The 18399-nt window shown below is 41.5% G+C and overlaps 1 protein-coding gene across 3 annotated transcripts in view; it reads left to right on the top strand.

The window, feature by feature from the left end:
- The window catches only part of Cep128 (centrosomal protein 128), a 339922-nt gene that overhangs the window by 34901 nt on the left and 286622 nt on the right, over positions 1-18399 (top strand). For all 3 annotated transcript variants that reach the window (XM_021179476.2, XM_021179475.2, XM_021179474.2), the window contains exons 6-9: positions 902-1028; positions 2098-2213; positions 10354-10445; positions 15910-15982. In XM_021179476.2, coding sequence (XP_021035135.1) covers positions 902-1028; positions 2098-2213; positions 10354-10445; positions 15910-15982 — 408 coding nt within the window. The remainder of the gene's footprint in view (positions 1-901; positions 1029-2097; positions 2214-10353; positions 10446-15909; positions 15983-18399) is intronic.

Below are 18399 nucleotides of genomic sequence, written 5' to 3'. Positions count from 1 at the left end.
AAAAAAAAAAAAAATCATTATACAGAATTATGAAATCATCAATTGATCTAAATAGCATTATTACATGAAAGTTCTTCTTCATATAGATTCTGCAGGAAATCTGCCCAACTGAGTGGGTTAGTACCCAGGAAACAGTAGGCAGTGAGTGTCTCTCCAGGCCATGAGGAATACAGCAATGGGAAACATGGAAAGGCAAGAAGCAGTCCTGGCCTGTAGTCCCCGGAGTCCATGCCTCTTTAGGGCATACCAATCGCAGCCATGCAAAAAATAGTGGGCTGGATCCCGGAAGCTCACTTGCTTTCCACAGCCTTTCCTGCATGGCCTTCACCATCTAAGTGTGCATATTGTCCACTCATGAGTGCATAGTTGTTAACCGCTCCAGTCCCTATTATGTGGTGACATTTGTTCTCACTGTTCTCTGGCATGCATCATCTTTCAGTGAATGGATGTGGTGTTCGGATGCTGTTTGGTAGGTGCTGTTTGTTGTTGTAGTAGCCTCAGTCTCTTCAATAGCTGATCAATGTCTAGCCTTTAGTTTCTGACAGAAAGTGTAGAAGGGTGCTTTTTCTTTTTCTTCAAGTGTGTTGGCTGGTCTTGTTATATTTCTCCACAAATGTGAGTTAGTCATTTCAGTGTAGTTTGCCAGCCCTTAAATAAGGTGAGTATCTCTTTGTTGGCAGTAGGGGATAAGGTAGTGATAGATACCATTATAAACCAGACCTTAGCATTTATTTTTCAAGTACTTATGTTTATTAGTTTTTCTATTTCCTAACACAACTCAGTTCAAAATTCCTCTGATAGCCCCCCCCCCCCCGGAAGTTGGATATTTCAGAAACAGCTTCCGGATGTGTAGTTTCGTGTGGTTTGAAGTTAAGAAGAAACTCTTTATCATCTTCTTCAGCTAAAGGAGGACTTGGAGCAGTCAATAAACCAACTGAGGAGTCAGCGCTTACGGAGAAGCTCAGGAGGGAGAAGTGTTTCTGTCACCAGCCTGAGTGCAAGTGACCTTGATGGTGGCGCTGTGACAGGTAAACCCCTCACATGGTCTAAAAGTAACCTCGCTTCTGGCACTGTGGCAGGTAAACTCTGCAAGGGTTCAAAAGCCTTTATTCTTTTTACATTTCAAAATATTTTTGAAGTGCATACTGAATGGATTTGGTTTTTAGAGAAAAAGATTATAGATTATAATAAGATTATAGATCTTGAAAATTAATCTCTATCTATCTATATACACACAAGATTAGTATGTGCAGTTGTGGGAAGTATAGTGTATTTTCTTTAAAAGGGTCTTTCTGAGTCTGGGCTTGTTAGTTTTATTTTTCTCAGGCTCTGCACCGCCTGGAGCTGTCTAAGCTTCGGAACAAGTGAACAAATGAAGTTTATTTGTGGTATATTTTCTTCCTAATCTTGTCTTGGCAGAGTAGTTTTAAAGTTTCTGATTATCAAGTATGCTGTAACATATGATAAAAGCAGGTGCATTTTAGGCTTCATGTTCAGCCAAATGCCAACGGTTGTATTAAAAGTTATTGAACACTCTGCCTATAATTAATCTCAGATTTCCTTGTAGTACTGAGAATCTTATTTGAATCACACAGAAACACCCACAGTAATGGGAGTGGTTCAGTTGGAGGAATAGTGGCACCTTGAGTTATGAACACTGCTATTACTCCAATAGTGATTAGAATTGGACACTTACTTATTTTTTATGAAGTCTGTTTTTATTGATTGTTATGTACTATTTTAGCTTTAGATTAATTGATTTGATATTTGCAAGATTTGATCTTACTAGTGGGATATTATAGGGATAATTAAAGATTTTAAGTATTTAATAATTATTTTCATGAAAGATAAAATACGTTGTTGCTTTGGACAGTGATAAAAATTGGATCCTTTGGCAAGTTCTGTTTTCAGGCTAAGTTTGTTGTTCATTTTATCTGCTTTAAGTACAATGTTGTTGAGATCTTTATGGCTACAGCATGTTATGTGGGGAGTTAGGCTAAGAGTACCTACATATCTCCTGGTCTGTAGGTATTAAGTGGAATTTTGTTTGTTCTCATGCAGTGTTTTAATGCCTTTTTTCTTCTTTGCATTTGAAAGAGAATCTCCGCTTTACACCTACCTCACCTCTGAAGGACTACGACCTACAGGGTATTAAACGAAACAGGTTCAGAACGGGTGTTCGGTTTGTTTCGGAGACAGACGACATGGTCCAGGTACTCCATAACATGGCGTAGTTTATCTATCATAGCCTATGCTTATATAGACATTACTGACATTTTATCTTTATGGATGTATCTTAACTAAGAATGTGGTCATCAATAACTTTGCATAACAGGAATAAACATACATATCCAAGGATTCCAAGCTGGTATCAATCAATCTATGACAGAGGACATGCAGTATTTGTCTTTGTGGGTCTGGGTTACCTTACTCAGAATGATAGCTTTGTGTTTTTTTTGTTTTTTTTCTTTTTAAGCCAAATATGTCTTATTTTCAATGTGGAAATACTTCTCTGTTCTCTAAGATTAAGAGGAGTCCCTAGTGCAGGCAAGTCCCGCGTACCCCTCCTTCATGCCTGTCGTTTGCAGCTGCTTCCACCAGGAAGAACGTTTCTGACAATTCAGGGATGAATTTTCTGCTGATGGAAAGGTTTGCTGGGTTGGCATCTGGGTCTCTTAGCTCTGCAAGACATCTGCCCAGGCCCTTGTGGCTTTTAGAGTCTCTGTCGAGAAGTCGGGTGTAATTCTAATAGATCTGCCTTTGAATGTTACTTGGTCTTTTCCCCTTGCAGCTTTTAATATTCTTTCTTTGTTCTGTACATTTAGTGTTTTGATTGTTATATGGCAGAAGGATTTTCTTTTCTGGTTCAATCTACTTGGTGTTCTGTAAGCTTCTTCTATATTTATAAGCATCTCTTTTTTTATGTTTGGGAAATTTTCTTCAATGATTTTGTTGAAAATATTTTCTGGGTCTTTGAGCTAGGAATCTTCTTTTATCTTTATTGTTCTTAGGTTTAGTCTTTTCATAGTGTTCCATATTTGTGTCAGATATGTGTCTTTTTATATTTAAAGTTTTCTTTGACAGATGTATTAATTTCTTCTATCATATCTTCAAAGCCTGAGATTCCTTCTTCCATCTCCTGTATTCTATTGGTGATGCCTGTATCTGTATTTTCTGGTTTTTTACCTAGGTTTTCCTCTCCAGGATTTCTTCAGTTTGTGATTTCTTCATCGCTTCTATTTCCATTCTCAGGTCTTGCCCAGTTTTATTCATTTCCTTTACCTGTTTGATTGTATTGTCGTACATTTCTTTAAGAGATTTATTCATTTTCTCTATAAGAGTCTGCTTCTGTCATCTTTATAAGATTGTGTTTAAGGTCATATTCTTGTGCTTCAGCTGTGTTGGATAATCCAGGGCTTGCTGTAGTGGGATAGCTGGGCCCTGGTGGTGCCATACTGCCCTGACTGTTGTTGATTGTGTTCTTACACTGGCCTCTGGGCCATCTGGGTTTGGGGCTTTAGAGCTGATTTCTGAGTTTATCTTTGTTAGATGGATTTTTTTTTTTTTGATGTTTTTTCCTTTGGTTGCTGTTTCCTCTCTGATCTTCTGGCCTGAGTGGCCTGGGCTTCTGGTGACCAGCAAGTCTTCATGTCCAGTAAGGTATCTGCACTGAGGTATTTGTGGCCTGCGTGACCTCTGAGGTTTTGGGTGTCAACATTGCCTCTGGGGTTCCAAGTACTTGTGTGGCCTCTGTGGTTTTTGGGAACCTGGCTGGTCTCTGAGGTTCCTAGGATGAGGTGGCCTCCAGTAAAGCAGAATCCCTTTATCGAAGTTGTGGGCTGGAATATGGGGTCCAGGGGGTGCTGTTGGGGCTGCTGGGCAGGGTTTAAGGAATGTTAGCCGGTGGTGGGCAATGTGTTAACAGAGGTGGATATGTGTGTTTAAATTGGAGTGTATCTATAGAAGTCTGGAAAATAGGAAGGCGCCATGTGTTAGTGGGTGGATCTCCAGTTAGGTAGGGAGATAGAATACAGGTGATATGAAGCAGGGAAGGAAATAGTAAAACAGAAAGGGTTAAGTGGATTGGGTGTTGGAAGGGCTGGGTAGAAGAGAGTATGGGGAAGGATAATTAATCCTGAAGACATTTAAAAAGGCCATATAGAAGCCTACTACTAGAGAGTCTCCCTAAAACACACATACACACACACACACACACACACACACAGAGTTCAAGTGGAGTCACCTTATAATGGGGTCAATGATTCTTCAAGATTCTATAGACTATCAAATAAAAAATGGTAAGTGCTAGGTATGGGATATCTCTTTTTGCATTGCTAATCAGTGATGTCCCATAATATTCCCCTACTTCCCAACATTATAGACTAGTGCCATTGCTCTTGGTTATGCTTGAGTATTTGGGTAGAAAGATAAAAACTGCTGTATTCACACCGGCTGAGAAATGGAGAGCTAGTACTCGCAAGTACTCATCTGAAAACTCCTTCTCCCTGGTTAGCTGCTATAGTGCTAGGAAGTTCTATATATCATATCAGGGGAGAAAAATGATGCCAGACTTAACCAGCTCTGGACCCTGCCAGTTACAATAACAATTGGCCTGGAAAAAATGACCTACTGGTGCAATAGTGGCACACGTGGCAGGGGAGTAATCAGCTACTGTCCAGATGGGTTTAAGCGCTGTTCCACAAGATGTAATTCATGTCTGCTACTATACCCTGAGCCAAAACACATGATGCCTAAGTCATAGGGAAGAATCTAGTGCTATTCTCCTAAATTATTCTCCTAAATGGACATAGAAATAACTTGTCCCGTTTTCCCCCAAGGTCATGCCCTTAAACCCATAGATGAGAACATTCTGCAGCTCTCATCAGCGAAGCTTTGGTTTTCTTCTGTAGTAGATGGTAATGAATACAGAGACCTACAGATGGTCAATGTGCATGCAATGAGACTGGAACACTCAGCTCTAAATGGGGCATCTATATCATACCCACTCCTGCCAAGGCACGGGGATCATTATGGAAGCAGTAGTGGAAAGATTGTAAGACCCCGAGGTAGAAGACATCTGCAGCAACAAAGTATTTGGCAAGCAGGACCAGACCACTGCACATATGAGCAGCTCTAACTATATTTGAAAGAGTTATATATAAGAACAGGTCAGTCAAAATCCAAGCAGAGAAGAAGAGGTTCACGAAACTCCACCACTGTCTGAGGAGTATAGGCAGTGTGAGAGTTTTCTTCATGAATGTGATCCCTGAGAGGCTACACATGCTCCAGTACTTAGCTCTACACACCTGCTCCCGCAGTATCATGTAGACGCAGTAGGGCTAACAACAAAGCATATGGAGTTGGCAGGGACAAGTGGTGGGGCACACGGAAGGTGTCGAAGGCAGGAACTGGGAGTGGGTTTGATCCAGGTACATTATATTATGTGTATGGAACTTTTAAACAATAAAAGGAATGAAAAAACTGAGTGTCCTAGTTAGAGTTACTGTGCCATGATGAAACACCATGACCAAAGCAACTTGGGAAGAAAAGGGTTTATTTGACTATACATGTTCATATCTGTGTTTATCATCAAAGGAAGTCAGGACAGGAACTCAAGCAGGGCAGGAGCCTGGAGTCCGGAGCTGATGCAGAGGCCATGGATGGGTGCTTACTGACTTGCTCCTCATGGCTTGCCCAGCCTGCTTTCTTATAGAATTCAGGGCCACCAGCCCAGGAATGCCACCACCCATAATGCCACCTCCACCACCAATCACTAAGAGAATTCTCTAGAGCCAGACATTATGGAAGGTTTTCTCAGTTGAGGTTCTTCCTTTTCTGATAAGTAGCTTGTGTCAAGTTGACATAAAACTTATTCACTGAGTTTAGTTGAACATGTTTTCTTTCATTTCCTGTGCAGGTGGTTTACTCTTTAGAAAGCCCTGCTAAGTTAGCTACTGTTTTGCCAAGTTGGACCAGCTATGAACAAACACGTCAGTAAAACACATGAAAGGTGGCTTCTGAGGCCCCAAACCGTGTTGGTGTCACCCTGAGGAAAGCAAAAGCAGCTCTTCCCTCGGGTTACTTTGGTCAAGAGCGAGCCACATTTGAATCTCCACTTCTTTCCCTGTGTCTTCTGTCTCTGTAGTTTGTGATTTCCTGCTGATCTGTAGTCTGAAGTCTGTATATGTAATTTATGTGTCTCTATCGTCTTTCTGTCCCTAGTGAAGGGCTTTGTTCTGTGTTCACTCTTGTGAACAATACAGAAAAATTTGTGCAGGAATGAAGGATTCTTTACAGAATTTTTTCCCCCTGAAAGACAAGGTTTCTCTCTATAGCCTTGGAACTTGATCTGTATAGACCAGGCTGGTCTCAAATTCACAGAGATCCATCTACCTCTGCCTCCCAAGTGCTGGGATTAAAGGTGTGCACCACCACCACCTTACTAATAGAAATCTTCAACAGAGTTTTATAATGGATTAAGTCACTGACTCAGATTGATACCAATTGATCCCAAAGAAGTCTGTATGACAAAATGCTTTTATCAAGCAATACGCTGTTTCCAACATTTAGGTGTGCTGTGGACCTGCCCCAGTCTCGGCCCCAGTCCCTCAATCTGTGGAAGAAATTGGGGTTCCGGACAGGTGGGCAAGGAGTTGGTGAGAAATGACAAACAGACACAGACACAAGGGGTGTGCTGTATCTGAATGTAATTTGTCTCAAAGCGAGCACCAGTCTTATAAGTGACTTTTACACAAAACAGGAATACATACAAAAAGCTAACAGGAACCAACTGGGATAAAAATCAATGTTAACTACTGGGATCAAAAGCAGCCCCACCTAAGATCAGCTTAATCTTAGAAGTCAGGGGCAAGGGCTTCTTGCCCTTGCCATAGTTCCAATTCTAGTCTATTGTATAGTCCACCTTCCCCCTACGCCATTGTAAATTCCTGTATTTGGGTATAACAGCTATCTATAGTTCTAAGTATTTACTCTAGTTCCTTCTTAGACCACAACTTTCTTTTTTCCTAGATAATTGTAAATTTTTGCATATGGGATTAGCTCGGGGACTTTCTACTAATAAGTAATGTAGTCTGCCATCCATAACTATAATGAAGATTCTGAGTATACTTTGCTAAGCTTGCCCTGAGATTTCTAACTCTTATCCAGTAAAATACTGTAAGAAAGCATGCAAGACCCTCCACACTATTGCAGGGACAAATCTGGGGCATTCTAACTATGGGAATGCCAAATTTCCAGGAGACTGTTTCCGTGAACTTTTCACCTCAGGACTGTGTCCAGGTTTTTGAGGCCTGTCACGCATGTCACTACTGGAGTGGATGTAGCAATGGTGGATATTTGTTGTATTAGGTTGCTTTGACTTGATTTCTGTTTTCAACAAATGATTAATATACACACACACATACACATACACACACACACACACACACACACACAGAGAGAGAGAGAGAGAAAGAGAGAGAGAGAGTAGAGAGAGAGAGAGAGACAGACAGACAGACAGACATGCATTGTTTTCTAAGTCGGGTAGGTTAAACAAACAGGCTGAGTACATAGTAAGTGTAGTGGCTAGCTTTCAGTAGCTTGATACAAACTTAGATGTGTCTGGGAAGAGGGCATCTTAACTGAGAAAATGCCTTCAGAAGATTGGCCTGTAGAGCTCTACTCACTTTAGGTAGTGCCATCCCTGGGCAGGTGCTCTGAGATGGTATAAGAAAGTAGGCTGAGCAAGCCATGAGGGGCAAGCTAGTGGACAATATTTTTTATATCTGTCAATCAGCAGCTGTCATGACCTGACTCTCTTTGGACAATGGACTACAAGGTGAAACTCTACTTTTGGTCATGGCCATCAGAACCCTAATTAGAGCAGAAAGATATAGTGCTTTAGTGTGTTCAAGGTGTGTTTAGCTCAGTGGTGAGGACTAGCAAAAGTTCCATTCTCTTTGAATGTAAGCGTTATTTCATAAGAGAGAATCACCTCATTTATATGGTTGATTTACTAATATTAAGTAAGAAACTTGAAAGTATATTCCCCAAAGAGTCTTGAAGTATTATAAATAGCTTCTATGAATATATTTCTTTCTCTGCTTATTAAAGTTTTTTCTTTTCCCCAGAGCTGAGTTTTCCTTCATTGTCTTAGGTACCTAATTAATTAGAACAGGATAGAAGCAGCTTCCAACTTTGGCATCCTTGTTTTGATAGTGTTGTTAGGATTAGGTGCTCAGCCATGGCTTCAGGAAACTCATCTGTGGCTGTTGCTTGCTTCAGCATAATATGAAATGGGCCAAGTGCATTAGGGAACCCCTTGTAGGAATTTTCCCACGGCTGTATTATTTTTTGATAAGTATAACTTGAAGCTCATTCAGTTTTCATTTTCTGTCCTTAGCTCCTCTGATTTTGGACATTGCTTATGTTAGGAATCGGTAATGAGTGAAACATTTGCCTTTTCACTCAGTTCATATTCTAGATGGGGTAGCTAGGTATTAAACAATTAACTCCATGAGTGTGCCCACAGTATGAATTGAGGTGCACACTATTATGGAAAGAAACCCACGCTATGGGGCGGGGTGAGGTGGACATGTGACCTGCTCCAGTCATAGCAGGCTCTGTAGAAAGGCTGACTGAATGGAGATCTGAATCTGGATGGAATCATCCAAGGTAGCACAGTTAGTGAAGACAGCACCTGTGTGTGGGCAGTTGAAGGTAAGCCATGTTCACGATGTAGACGAGCAGATGGTCATTGTGTCTCAACAGCAGAAAGTAGTCAGTGTGGACACCTGAGTTAGGATAGTGTGTTCTAGTGTGAATGGATGGCCATTTGGATTGGGATATCTGGAGTTACAGAGGAGGAAGTAGCTTTTAAAGCTATTACATGGATAAAATTGGTAGGTTTTTAAGGTTAGATAGCTGCACGGGGAAGGCAGAGATCCTCAGGTTCTGCTTTACAAATTGGGAATTTGTGACCTGCTGGCAAAGCTCCGTGGACTCCATCGGTCATCCATTACCCTTCTTCTTTCTGTTGTTCATCCCTAAGCCTGTTTTCTCAAGGCTCTTCCTGCCTGTGTGTGTTCCTAATGCTCCAGTGAGAGGCTAGTCTCTGTTTGCATGCTTCCCCCACCTCAGGCTGTCATATGCTTATTTCCCAGGAGGGAAGTAAGTTGTTAGTTGTTCAGTGAGCATTTATTGAAATGGGTATTTCTTGTTTCTGTAAATCTTTGTAACCAAAAATTATTTTATTATAAATTACAGCACACATATACATATGCAGTCTTTATATTAATGCCTAAAGCACAATAGATTGAAGGCCATGTATTTACCGTCCAGGACAAAAGAAATAAACTGTTTTATACTCCTTAGGCTCTCTTAGGCTTCTTCTTTCAGGAACGGATATACCCTTTCCTGACTTTAAAAACAATAAAAATTTGTTTTTAAAAAGTTTGATGTGTTGGGGTGTTTTGTCTGTGTGTATATCTGTACAACGTGTGCATGCTTGGTGCCTACAAAGGTCCAAAGATGATGCATGATCCCCTAAAACTGGGATTGCAGATGCTTGTGAGTATTATATGGTTGTGGGAAATCGAACCCATGTCCTCTGGAGCAGTAGCCAGTGCTCTTAACTGCTGAGCCGTCTCTCCAGCTCTATCCTGATTTACATTCATTATTTCTTTGCTTTAAAAAAATCTTGGCTCTATGGTATTGCTTGATATCTGCCTGCAATTATGTACACATTGAAGTACACATACTTCATTATGTTTTACCCTCCAGCCTTGCTAGTGTGTAGGTGCTTTGAGGGCATTTGCACTGCTGTATGAACCTCTAGAGAATACATGTGAAATGCTTTGTTCTGTTCTTGATGGACTGTGGGGTTAAATTTAGCATTCCTCTTAGGACTAGTGTGTCTCCAGGCTTTCTCATACATGGTTCCTCACGTGTGGGTAATAGTGTCATGGCAGGTAATGTTGGCCAACTAGGCATGTGGGCTGATGTGGTGATGAGTTATTGTAACACAGCATGGTCATTTGCTGTGGTTAGTTCTGCACTCCAGTGGCTGGACTGACAGCAATGTTAGAACTTGTAGTTCTGAAATAAGTCACACCTCCAGGCAACACACAAGGAGGGAAATTGCTATGCGGGGAGAGTGTGATGGTCACTGGAGGACTAGCCTTTGAAAGACGTATGTCTTAATGAGAAGCACTTATCATTAATGATTATTGTCATTAGTGATTATGAATGGTGATGGAGCAATTGGTTATTTTTGTTGCCAAGAGTTCTTATTCCGATGGATTCTTTAGGGAAGAGTGAGCAGATCCTAAGGGCTGACTGTGCTTTGCTTTGCAGCTCCATACTTTTCATCAGTCCCTCCGAGACCTCAGTAGTGAACAAGTTCGGCTTGGAGATGATCTCAACAGGGAGCTTTTCAGAAGAAGCCGGTAAACTGGGGTCAGGGTTCCTGGGAGGCATGGCTTACCGAGCGAACCAGTTCATTTCTGTAATTGACATGTGGACAGAGATTAAGAAAATGATGTTGTGATGTTGTGCTATTATATGACTTTTTTTTTTTTTTTTTTTTTTTTTTGNNTTTTTCGAGACAGNGTTTCTCTGTGTAGCCCTGGCTGTCCTGGAACTCACTCTGTAGACCAGGCTGGCCTTGAAGTCAGAAATCCGCCTGCCTCTGCCTCCCGAGTGCTGGGATTAAAGGCATGCGCCACCACGCCTGGTGCATATGACTATTTTAAAGTGTAGTTTTTGCTTGTGTTTATATATGTGTGTACATGTGTGTTCCTGTATGTGCAGATGCATGTGCATGTGTGTGCAGAAGGGGACTCTAGGTCAAACTTGGGTATTCTTAGGAGCCCTCAGCCTTTTTAAAAAAAGGCTATATATATCCCTATATGATTGTGTATGTGTGTGTATCTGTCTATCTGTCTGTCTGACTGTGTGTCTGTGTGTGTGTGTGTGTGTGTGTCTGGAGGCCAGAAGAAGTGCCTGATCTCCTGGATCTGGAGTTACAGGCAGTCATGAGTGGCCTGGTCTTCTACAAGAGCAGCAAGTGCTCTTAACCACGGAACTGTCTCTACAGCCCTGTAACATAATTTTTGAGATAGAGTCTCAAAAAAAAAAAAATCTCTGGGACTGGATGCTCACAGATTAGGGTAGGATGCTTTTCTAGTGATCTCCAAGGCTGTTCTGTCTGTCCCTGCCAAGTGCCAGGATGACAGGGACATGTCCCACACCCAGCTTTTACATGGGTGCTAGGGAGGGAAAACAGGTCCTCATGGCGTGTGGCTAGTATTTCAGCAACTGAGCTGTGTCATCCGTCTCTAATATTTATTAATAGGACAGTTCAAAGCTTTGTGAATTTATGGTTTATCATGACTCATTGATTTTTGCTGTGATGAGCTGAAACCCTAGCTGTCAAATATATCAAATATATCAAGCACAGTCCATAAAACTTACCTGGGATTAGAAGAGGAGGGCAGGAGAGTTAGTAAGAAGGAAGCGAACTTTAGGTCTCTAGCACCAGGTTTCCTTCATAGAGTGCTGGTGTCATGGTGAGACACAGTAGGAGAGCTGTTAGCAAAGAAGAGAAAGAGGGGACAGACACACAGACAGCCACAGCCACAGCCGCAGAGACTGATGGTTTGTGCACGAACTTTTAGAAGTTCAGGGAAAAAAATAGAACACAAAACTTGTTTGTGTGTAGACACAAGCCATTTAGAATCTGATTTCTTAGTTTACTTGCTATCTTTGAAAGCCTCCCCTTTGAACTTTTGACAGTTTTGTAGAGTTTCCAGAAGTTGTTATTAATATAAAATTTTCTCATTCTCTTTTATTTTCTTCATCAACAGTAACAAGTGTTTCACTTTGAAGGTCTTTCTTTCTTTCTATCTGTCTGTCTCTCTCTCTCTTTCTCTCTCTCTTTCTTTCTTTCTTTTTTTATAAAGGGACTAAAGTTTTTATATTTTCTTAAGGGTTATATTCTAGGGCCGTTGGCAGGATTCACATTCAAATGTAGGCAGTAAGATCCCCCAGAGCCTCTGCTCTTGACCTCATGCAGTATAATGTGGTTTAAGGTCACTTTTACCCTTACCTGATGGGGATGAAGTGTTTATATTACTGACTAGTAAGCTTAATTACTGGTAAGACAGAGAACTTAGTGCTTGTATTTCTCTTGACAAGGTGATAAAATTAGCAAAAATCCATCATTCTTCTTAATCCGGAATGATTTTGCTATGTAGAGTTTATAGTTTGGAGCAAGGATGTAGACAGTGCACTGGGTGCATAAGTTTGAGAAGTAGATCCTGGAGAAGATGCAGCGATGAGTTAGCTGATCAGTTCTGTGGTCACGGGAAAGTGCAACGTTGTTCTGTGGCTCTCCTGAGCTATAGACTGCATCATTTGAGAGGTGTCTGCTATTTGGAGGCACAGGTGAGCAGAGGCATTTTATTTAATCTCAAGTAGGAATCAAATTTATTTATTTATTTATGAAATGAGATGACATTGCCTTGTAGATAAGCAAAATTGAATACTTTGCTTGTACCACAAATTATATTCATGTTTCTGATGATACTAGATGAGAAATCATTTGATTCAGAAGTGTTGCTATTTTCTTTTCTTTTCTTTTCTCTTCTCTTCTCTTCTCTTCTCTTCTCTTCTCTTCTCTTCTCTTCTCTTTTCTTTTTGAGACAGGGTCTTGCTATGTAGTCCTGGCTGTCCTAGAACTCACTATGTAGTCTAGGGACAAAGCTCCACCTGCCCCTGCTTCCCAAGTGAGGGCGTGAGAGGTGTGCACTGCCACACCGGCTTACAGTTTTGCTTTTGATATGTCACAAATATGCTGAGTTATAAAGGCACAGGGAAGTGAGCTGTTAGAAAGGACTAAATTGGATACCATATGGAGAACTGATTTGAGGTCTGTGAATCAGAAGTCTGTTGTACTCCTGTGTGACTTGGCCAGAGGTATGACAAGAGATTGAAGGAGAGAAATCTGTTTCAGAATGTGTTTTTGGAGACCAAAGAGTCAGGATTTGGTAATGGATTGCATATGAAGGATGTATATCAAGGGCAACTCACAGATTTCTACTTGAGGAACTGAGAAAACAACAATCTCCTTTATGGTCGAGGAAGCTGAGCGGTAGGGATCAAGAGGCTTTCTCGGATATGTTAGATATGAAATGCCTGTGAGACAGTCAAGTGGAAAGTAAAGTAGTTAATCCTTGGGCTAAAAGAAGAAAAGTCCATGTTAGTAGCTATCGGAGTTCCAAGAGTGCTTGGCGTATGTGTACAGGTGCCGTGGTCATGGATGACGTAAAGAGAAAGACTATAGAGAACAGAGCTGAGTCCTAAAGTGGTCAGCCATGTAGGAGTCTTGTCTGGGATGTGGACCTGGCTGGAGAAAGGTCAGATGAGAGATTCAGGAAACCCAGGAGAGTGTGGAGCTCTAAAGGCAGGAGGGAAGAAAAGGAACACGTGTGCTTGGAACGATTCACAGCTTGGAACACTTAGCTTTTAAGGTACCTCCACCAGGGGCCTTCTGGGGTGGGGGTGGGGGTCGGAGTGGGGATAAGGAGAAGGCAAGGGGAGGGAAGGGCATGAGTCAGGCACAGTGGGTAGGGGAATCTCACAGCTTTGACTGACTAGCAAACAGGCCGATTCTTTATTTTTACAGATTCCACAGAACAAAGACAGACTAATGATTATCCTAGCGGAACAGATTATGCGTTTGATTTTTCATTACATGTCCAGGGTTACAAGTTCAGTTACAATTAGAAAATACACACACAACAGATTTTATTCTTATCACCAGCCCTATAACTCCAATTTAAAGACCCTAAAGAATGTCTCCTCTAAAGCAAATACATTTATTATATGACAGCTGCTTTTAGGCTAGCAGTGTTTGCATTTTTAAAGCCCTCCAGACAAACAAAAAATATCTGAATCAGTCTTTTCATGACTAGCAAATACTGATACCTAACTCATTATTCCATATTGTTTCATCATTTACACTATTATGTAGGAAAGGCTTAGTCAATCTATGTTATTTACTGAGTCCTGTTCCTCCATATACCCTATGCCACCCCCTATCTTTAGACTACACTTTCAGAGAGCTCTAAGGGTATTGTAGGAGGAGTCTGTGAACCTGTAACCTATTCTCCTGGCCAGTCAGAATTTGTTATTGTCTCTGTTTGCCCTGCGCCAATTATACTGTTAGAGTTTGTTCAGGGGAAGACACCCCAAGAAGATTCCTGAAGTAATGGCCTCTTCTAGCTCTGTGCTTATCTGTGCTTAATGATCTCCAAAGCATAAAGAAGACTTCCAGATAGAGCCAGATAAAGTTAATTTTAGGGTTATTCTAAAAAGACTCAGATATAAATTGTTTTGGGAAAAGACATAAAATGAATCAATGCAGAAAGTCCCTAGGGATGCTACACACAGAGACCAAAATGCAAAAGTTAGAGACAGAAGGACAGCGGTTGCAGCAGTCAGCTCAGCTTTGCTGGAACTGTGTCAAGGAGCTGTGCTGGGTGACTTCATGACTCTCACCATTTGCAGTGGATATGACATTACCATACTGCTCTCTGAGAAATTGTCTAATTTTAAATTATATAAATACAATAATATTATCACTAAGAGGAAGATACAGTCAGAAGCAGTAGTGGATACTGTGAAGAACAGCAGTTAGAATGATATCTTCTCAGATTACTGAGTTCTTACAGAAATGCTGGGTACGCCAGGTGAGCATTACAAAGATGGTTGTTTTCCTATATGCCAGTAGTAAGTGGTTGTATTAAAAAAAATGAAGCAAAATAAGAGTTAGAAAAGCTATCCTAAGAATTCAGTGAGAATAGCCCCTGTGTGGCAACCACACAGCAAGCTTGCAGATACAGCCACGCTAGAGTAAGAGAGTAAGTGGCTTTTGAGAACAATGTTGCCAAGGGGACGGGACTAGATTATATGTCTGTGGATGATTCATGTAGGAAGGGGGTGGATATCATCGGACGTGATGGATACCACCAAGCGATAATGAGAATTAGGGGAAATATCATCCCCAGAGTGACAATCCAGGTGTGAGGCTAACTGAGATGTGCTTAGTAGAACTCCAGTCTACCAAGAGTGATGGGCTCCCCGCATGGCATGCATGTTGTAAAATCACACAGGCAGCCAGGCGAAGAGTGCACAGCGGCAGTGAACATGACCAGCACTGCAGAGGAGTTAGCGAGCTAGATACTTGAGAACGAGGAGTCAGTTGAAAGTCGTTGATTAGAAATGATGATGGCAGCAAGCTAAATAAAGGATTGAGAATGGAAAGGTGTCTGGCTGCTGGTTGGGAGTCCCTCCAAAGGCAGTAGAGTGTATGGGAGGAAGGCCTTTCCCTGCAGTCTCTTTAGACCCCGTGATTGCTGATGCACTAGTTTATTGCACTGTTAAGGATGGAGTTTGTATATCTCAAACAGGTTATGAGATGGAGAGTTTTATTTTCTCATTGGATTTCAGAACTGTCTCTTTGTTTCTGTTTGGAGCCTGGCTGCTGGAGGAGTCCAGTGTGGTGGTGGTGCTTAAAGATGGAGCCCCAGCCCCAGCCCAAGCCCCAGCTTCAGCCTCGTGTAGGAATTTGTAGCAATACACATTCTCGGGCCCTATATACCGATTCAGAAATTTTGTGGGTAGGGCCCTGTTGGCATGTTTTAACAAGCTTTGGAGGAGGAGTCAGTGGAGAATTATGGAATAACAATTACTGTGAGGGGTGGGGTTTAGCTGAGTGTTAAAGCATTTGCCTAGGAAGTGCAAGGCCCTGGGTTTGATTCCCAGCTCGAAACAATGACAACATCGATAAACAACACTATAACTTTAAAATGATTATTTAACTTGAAACCTGCTTCTTTCTTTGCTTAGGTCTGACGCTGAAACAAAAAGGGTGCTAGAAGAATTGACTGGGAAGCTTAATGAAGTCCAGAAGCCAGACGTGGTGAGATGTCTCCCTTTATAACGTTTTATTCGTAAGCTGTGAGTGCTGGAGCGTATTTGTAATTCTAGTACTTAGGCTGAGGCAGAGGACCACACGTTTGAAGCCAGTTTGGAGAGTGTAGCGATTCTAGAGTGGTCCGAATGCATAGCAATACACTGATAAAAAAATTACAAAACCAAAACCAAACTCCCAAACCAAAGTTTATTTTCACTTGTAGATAAATGGGAGGATGGTGGCCAGACTGGTCAGAATCTTTAGTAAAGTAACTTTTTGGGTACAATATGCCATTCTATTAAAAAATTATGTTCCTGTGCCTCTTATGAAGCGTTTGTGTATTTAATGAATTTAACTTTGAAATCTGGTAATAGTAGTAGATAACAGGTAGAAGGGATTTCTAAATTTTGAAATTGTGAACTTTTTAATGAGTATTTGAGAGAAAACGAAGTTCTGCTCAGCGGCTCCTCCACAGCTTTCCTTGAGCATTGGAGAAGTACAGATGCTTTGTGTAGTGATGTGCAGCTGTTGAAGTAGCTCAGACCATCCGTGACTGTAGTCCCCATTGCTGTGGGACAGCCTTGTTCAGGATGACAGTAAGTCACCGTGGTCAGCGTGACTGGATTCCTGAGCTCCTGAAGCTTAGAGAGGCACACACTGGCTCATCCTGTGAGGTTGGTCCTGGGAGGACTGGCTTAAGGAGAGCCTTCCCTTGAATGGGGGTGAGACCGTGCAGCAGGCTGGGGCCTAGACAGAATGAGAGGGAAGCAAAGAGAAAGCCTGCCGAGCTCCAGGGCCCTCCTTTCTCGGATTCTTGACTGCCATGCTGGGAGCCGTTCTGCTCTGCCACTGTCTTCTGTGTTCTATTGAGCTTCCTGAAAGTGTGAGAAGTCCTTCCATGAGCTGAGCTGCAAGGTCTTTGGTAACAGTGACAATAAACATAATAAATATACTCTTTGGCTTAATGTGGTAAGATTTTTAAATTTTCTAATGGCCAAGTTTATTGTTCACATATTTATTTTTAATCAAATCTTTATCCTTGAGTCTAGTTTGTCCTGGGCTATATATTGAGACCCAGTTTTAAAAATATCAGATAAAACAAATCATTTTTTCCCTGCTTCAGTTTATTTATTTATTTTTTGAGAAAAATATTAATAGCGAATGTTACTCACGCGTTAACAGACTTGTCAACCCAGCAACAGCTCGCCCTTCTCACTCTTTGTTTTCCGAAGATTAAAAAAAGTTCATACAGTTTTTTTTCTCCTGGAATATTTTATTCAAATTTAAGTTTCTAGTTTAAGCAGAGTGCATGTCTTCAGTTGTGTTTAGAGGTCCCTGGAGACAGGTGGGGTTTGTCTTGAAGTCTGAGTGTAGTAGCTGTGCCTGTCAGGAGACGGATGGCTTCTGTCTTCACAGTGGCGGCTCCAGTGCAATGTGCCATGTCAGCAGCAGGAAATCTTGCTGTACCATCTACCTTTCGTCTATGGTGATAACTGTTCTTCTTCTTTTTTTTTTTTTTTTTGTGAATATCCATAGGGAAAAGCCCTTAGTATCTGTTTTCTGTTATGGTAAACAGACTGTTAAGACTTGGGAGTGGGTATCTGACCTGGGTAGGGGAGACTTACATTTTCACGTGAAGTCTTAGGTTTTTTTCCAGGTATATCAAATTCACTATCAGTTGAAGTCTTTAATTTAAACTGTTTAAAACGTCCAGCACTTCAATCCTTGGTCATTTCTGGGGCTGACAATATGGCTCAGTGGCTCCAAGCACTTGCCATGAGACCAGAGTTCCATCTCAGAACCCACCTTAGACAGAGAGAACCAACTCGGGAAGGTTGTCTTCTGACCTTCACGGGTACACCAGGGCCTGCCCCATGTATGCACACACACACACACACACACACACACACACTGCCACACTGCATGAATAATAATAATGATAATAATAATAATAATAATAGATTGAGCTTCTTGACAAAGGTCTCCTTTGTTTGACCATGCTGACTTAGCTAGCACTTGCTGTTGTGCACTCTTGCCTAGTGGAACCACACCGGGCTTGCTTCAATGTCTGGCTCCTTTGCTGTTCCTTGTGGCTGTGTTGGTTCTGGGCATCACTTCAGGCTCTTGACCATTTGCTTTTGAGTATTGCATGGATACATTGAGTAATGCATGGATACATTGCAGTACTTTTTTTTTTAAACACCCCAAGGTGAACATTTGGGTTCATGTAGAGTTTGAGCTGTTATGGATAAATACAGCAGTCACAGCTATTGTTACTTTCTTGTTCATGTGCCTGCATGTTGGTGGGCACATCTGTAACATGGAGTGCCTTCGTAAGGTGCTTTCAAGTTTAGGAGACATCAGGAAATAGATTTCTGAGATGGTGGTACTGACTTGTCTGTCCCCACCATGATTTGTGAAGT

Source organism: Mus caroli, chromosome 12 (assembly GCF_900094665.2).
Source record: "Mus caroli chromosome 12, CAROLI_EIJ_v1.1, whole genome shotgun sequence".
In the NCBI taxonomy this organism is placed as follows: domain Eukaryota; kingdom Metazoa; phylum Chordata; class Mammalia; order Rodentia; family Muridae; genus Mus; species Mus caroli.
This window is presented reverse-complemented; position numbering and strand designations above follow the sequence as displayed.